The 5,541-nt window shown below is 39.9% G+C and overlaps 1 protein-coding gene across 1 annotated transcript; it reads left to right on the top strand.

The window, feature by feature from the left end:
• Nucleotides 1–274: 274 nt before the first annotated feature.
• fabp3 (fatty acid binding protein 3, muscle and heart) lies at nt 275–3,865 on the top strand (the record flags this gene model as incomplete). The annotated part of the gene is given in 4 exon segments (XM_014005698.1): nt 275–409; nt 1,650–1,822; nt 3,225–3,326; nt 3,404–3,865. Coding segments are annotated over 4 exon segments (402 nt in total). The 3' UTR covers nt 3,458–3,865.
• Nucleotides 3,866–5,541: the final 1,676 nt, after the last annotated feature.

Raw genomic sequence — 5,541 nt, 5'->3', positions numbered from 1 at the left:
AAAACGCAAAAAAAACAAAACAAATGTGCTTCATTTGTATCTAGTCATCCTTAGAAATGACACATCTCTCTCTCTCTCTCTCTCTCTCTCTCTCTCTCTCCACCCATCCCTCCTCCTTCGCTGCACAGTTTGATGACATCAACAACAGCCGGTCCATCCAGCCAGTAGGATTGCAGAAGGGCTCGTGGTGCTGACTAAACTCTCTCTGCTCGCCTGTGCCGCCTCCTCTCTGCTTTGCTGCTGCTCATACACACACACACACACACACACACACTCTCACACATTCTCACAAACACACCCAGGCTCCTGCCCTCATTTCTCTGCACCGCTGCAAACATGGTCGAGGCTTTCTGCGGCACGTGGAACCTGAAGGAGAGCGACAAGTTTGACGATTACATGAAAGCTCTGGGTAAGGATGCCTTTTTAGTTTTTGATTGAAATTTTTAGCGTGCGTGTGTGAGAGGGGAGGATGCAGTGGCGTGGGCTGCTGCTTCATGTGAGCACATGTGATAACAAGGGAAGATCTGTGGTTAAACTGTTTACATGGTGGAGGGTGTGAGGTTTAAAATAACAAGTGAAAGAAAATGAAGCAAAGAAGGAACCGAAATGAAAAAAAAAATGAGCAAAGAGATGAAAGAGTGGGCATGTGGAAAGAGAGACAGGGGAAGAAAAAGGCCAAAGAAGATGGAAACCATGGGGGAGGAGAAAGAAAGGGAAGACGTGTGGTCTGATCTGGAAGAGGAGGAGGGGCTTTAGTGCAGAAAAGAAAACCCCAACTGTGAAAGAGTGAATGGCCAACATCTGCTTCACACACACACACACTGTGGTAACCTCCACTGAAAGCTGCTCATTGTCTGAGGCTGTGGGAGGGGTTCAATATTGAAAGCAACCCAGATAACCGTGAGGCGGACTGAAGCAGAATGTCTCACACACATGCCGGTGTGAGTGTGTGTGATAGGGACAGGTGGCGTGAAGTGTGCAGCTGTTTGTGTGCGACAGGAAAGATTCACGGCCCTAACGCCCCTGACCTGGTTCCCACGTAAACCAGAGGCCCCGTCCAACGAGGCGTCCGTAGCTGTGCACTTCCATTTTTAGCATACCTGTTCTACTAAACCAGAATCAGAACAGGTTCTGTGTCTTGGTGAGGAAGGGCGTATGTGTGTGTCGCTACATTGCCCAATAAAAAGAACCGACCCAATCCCTTAAACACACAACCCCTAAGTAATGATTTGCACCCTTGCATGTTGGGGCAGGTCAGTGTTTGAAGAACATGCTGCAGGCCTGATGGTAGACAAATACAGCTTCTGTCAGCTAAAGATGCCTGGAGGGCAAATCTACGGCTTTGGCACCAACCTTGTATAAACAGATCCCAATAAACATCTATAAATTATCCTTCCACTCAGTTCCGGTGTTGTGCGAATTTCAGTTTCCCTGTGAAAATCTGTTCCCCCTGGTGGTTAACCTTCGAGAGAATCTGGTCCAGGCATAACGTCAGACCAAGGGAGGCGCTTCCAACACAGGGGGGAACAGATTTTCACAGGGGAACTGAATTTCGTACAACACCGGCATCGTAGACGTTTCCCAGATAAATCACTCGAACTATTGAATGTGAGTTATAAACTCCCCGCTCATCGTTTTTTCACACGCAGGTGTGGGCTTCGCCACTCGTACAGTGGGCAACATGACCAAGCCCACCACCATCATAAGTGTGGACGGCGATAAGGTGACGGTGAAGACCCAGAGCGCCGTCAAGAACACAGAGTTGACCTTCAAACTGGATGAGGAGTTCGATGAGGTCACCGCCGACGACAGGAAGGTTAAGGTGAGGGTTCAAACGCACAGCCCACAGGCAGTGGTGGGCGCTGCTAACCAAAACGTTAGTCTCACTAACTACTTATCATCTAAACAAGAATCTTCGCTCTGCTAACGCTAATCTGCTAAACAGATACAAAGTTAGTGGAAGCTAACGCTAACCGCTAAGACGACACAAACTGGTTGTTAGCTATTGGTTTAATTTGAAGGTGGGTGGGATCATCTGTGGCAAATCAGCCAATCCAAATCAGAGTTATAGCGCTGTCTAATTTCAGAATAAAAGCCTTTTTTTAGATTGTTTTTCTTTTTATAAATACAGCTTGAAGTTAGTCAGACAACAAATAGCAAATACTTTCTCTTCTATGTTTATTCTTTTTATTGGTTAAATGTTATTTTATTTCTTTGTAATAGTTAATTTGAAGTTTAGCGGCTAAAGATGCTACATGCTACACACAGAGTGTGATGTCCAGCCCTGCTTGTAAGAGGGAATAGTTTTTATTTATTTCAAGAAAAATGGTATAAAAGTCTTAAAATCAGTGGAATCTAATTTAGCAGAAGCTAACGGTTTCCAGAGTTAGCCAAATCAAAAGCTAATTCGCTAAATGAGGAGCTAGTTCGACTATTAGTGGATTAGAGGACAGGCCCACCACCACCATTTCCAAGCTTTGAGATATTAAACTTTCTGTTAACGTGCAATAGTAGAGTTCAGTGTCAGACACATTTCATGCTCATGTTGGCCAAAATTTTATTTACGATTTGGGAGGAACGGCTGTAAGGTTTTAGTTCTCCCAAGTTTTATGTGCTACAGACTCAGCATGCTTTTTAGACCTTCTTTCTCTGAAGCTTTCAACGACTTCCAGATGTTTCTGCTTCTAGAAGTTAACCTGTCAGAACAAAGCAGGCTTTGAGGTGAAAGACGTTAAAGAGAGAGAAGRTACGACTCAGAGAATAAACTGAAGTGCAGGAGAACGAGTCAGTAAATAACTTTAAAMCATGATTTATTTCTTTGAATCATAGCTGTAAGGCCCCAGCCTAAATATGTAAAGCTGTCAGTAATTAGTCTAATGAGCACCAGACCCCCATTGAGCAATTCTGTTTGGAGATAGCACTTTCTGGTAAAAGCTGCGTGCCTAAAAGCACATAATGAATCACCACACGTACGGTGTTGTAAAAGTAAAAACAGGTCAGAAAGGTTAGGAATGAAAAGTTCAGGTCAAATGACAAAGCAGACCTGCTCGTTTAAACTCGCTCCACTGTTCTGTTCAACGAAACATCTTTATGGTTTTATTCCAACCATATTGGCTGCTTTTTAATTAAAGTTTCACAGGGTTAATATTACACAGACAGATGCACATTAATCTGAATTGATCATCAATCATGTGTTTACACAAATGCATCTCTCTTGCATGAAGTCCTTAGTGAAGATAGAGAATGGGAAGTTGGTCCACGTACAGAAATGGGACGGCAAGGAGACCACTTTGGAACGGGCAGTCGACGGAAATAAGCTCACGCTGGTGAGTTTCACCAAACACACGTTTAACATCTGAGTGTTCGTTGCACGTTAACTTCCTTTTTTATCTTTCCGCCGCAGACTCTGACAATGGGAGACGTTGTTTGCACGCGTCGYTACGAGAAGGCGGAATGAAAACCAACATGGCGTCCCAACCACGACACCCGAAATCGACATCAGCTAAAGCCCCAAAAACTCCTTAATACCACTTAAAACATGAAAAAGATGAGCAAAGTCTTTATATGGCTGCTGATTACTCTGTGTCTGACTTTCAGTATTAATGTTACTGCTGACATTGACTTACTGTCTCTTTTTTGTTTGTTTTGTTCTTTCTTTTATTCTAGGAAACACTGAATAAATTCCAATGATTCATGATTTTTTTTTGTTTTGTTTTGTTTTGTTTCAATAAAACTCTCTTTTTTGTAGTGGAATGTACTGTGCATGGTGCTTCAAACTACCTTGGAAAAGTTTTGGAACATAAATGTTTTCTTCTTGAAGATCTGAAACGTTACAAATAAAAAAAACAGTGTCCAAACTGACAAACACATGAAGTTTTTATTGAGATGGTCCATTTTTCTTCTGTAGGTTTTTCAGCATGTAACTCGTTCCACAGTTTTTTTGCTATTTCAACAATTTATATATTAAAACATTTGGCTCATTAATGCCATGGATGCAATTGCTTTTGGTATTCCATCAATTTGTACTTCTTCAGCTGTTCAGATTTTTTGGCTGCTTTTTTTCTCACTGAAAATGAATGAAGCTGTTTTTATCATCTTACAAGCACTTTAAAATGTTCCTAAATCTTTACTGTACTTTTCAACTTTTACTGGGGTTCTGCTTATTTGTGCTAATCTCAGCCTTCATTGGCTTCTTATTGCTAATTTTAGCTTTTTTTCTAGGGATACACGATATATCGACATTCACATCAACATCGGCTGATATATATATATATATNCTATTATAATCCCACTGAATAACCAGCTGTTGACAATAAGAACAGAACAAAAGGAATCAAACTGCTCTCCTAAATAACATTTCAGTATATTTTTATAAATTATATTTTCAAATAATGATTGAAAAACAGATACAATTTTATGATAATAATTAGGGATGCACGATACATCGGTATTGATATCGGTATCAGCCGACAGTGACAATTGTTTAGAATAACGTATCTGTCTGAGATGTAAAACTAGGCCAATATTAACGCCCGATATCGATTTCCCACTTTTTATCTTTGTATTTCTGTTTTGGGTGGTTGGTTGAGCAGCATCTGTTTGATCATAATAGTGATATGGATGCTGCGTAACCAGGAATAACTGAAGTAGGGAACCATGTCAGAGGTCTGGTCATTTATTTACGGCATCAAAAAAGACCCAAGTGTGGTTGTGTGTATATGTATAATTTGTGTGTTTGTGTAATATCGGTAAATATCGTTATCGGCCATAACAGCAATAATCATATCAGATATCGATATCGGTTGAAATTTTCATATCGGTGCATCCCTACTATATATAATGTCATATATGTATAATATAATTTGTGTGTTTGTGTAATATCGGTACATATCGGTTATCGGCCATAACAGCAATAATCATATCAGATATCGATATCGGCTGAAATTTTCATATCAGTGCATCCCTACTTTTTTTTTGGCCATTCTGCTAATTTAAACTTTTTGTGCTTCTGCTTTTGTTATAGCAATTTAACTTAGGTTCTGTCTTTTAAGCTACTTTTTGTGCATTTTAGCTCTTTTACGTTTTTTACCTTTATATAATAATTTCAGCTTCTTACTGCTTAATTCAGCAAACACGTGCTCTCTTTGCTTCTTTGGGCTAATTTCAGCTGCTTTTTAAGCTACTTTCAGCTTTTTTAAAGGTGTTTTTATCACAAATTATAACTTCTTTGTACTTCTTTTTCAGTTTTTTTTTATTTTTTATTTTTGCTAATGTGAGCTTTTACCACCTGACTGCTAAATCTGATTTCTGCKATTTTAAAGCTACATTTCTGCTCTGTTAAGCCTTTTTTTCTATAGATTTTTAACATTTTCAGCTTCTTCAGCAGCTTTCAGCATTCACACTGCATTTTCACAAGAAGTGCATGTTCTCTAGTTATATCTGAAAAGCCATCAGTCATCATGAAACCAAATACAGCGGGTAAAATAAGTATTGAACACGTCACCATTTTTCTCAGTAAATATATTACTAGAGGTGCTAATG

Source organism: Austrofundulus limnaeus, unplaced genomic scaffold, assembly GCF_001266775.1.
Source record: "Austrofundulus limnaeus strain Quisiro unplaced genomic scaffold, Austrofundulus_limnaeus-1.0 Scaffold32, whole genome shotgun sequence".
Classification (NCBI taxonomy): domain Eukaryota; kingdom Metazoa; phylum Chordata; class Actinopteri; order Cyprinodontiformes; family Rivulidae; genus Austrofundulus; species Austrofundulus limnaeus.
The sequence above is the reverse complement of the archived record's forward strand: the minus strand, read 5'-3'. Positions and strand labels throughout refer to the sequence as shown.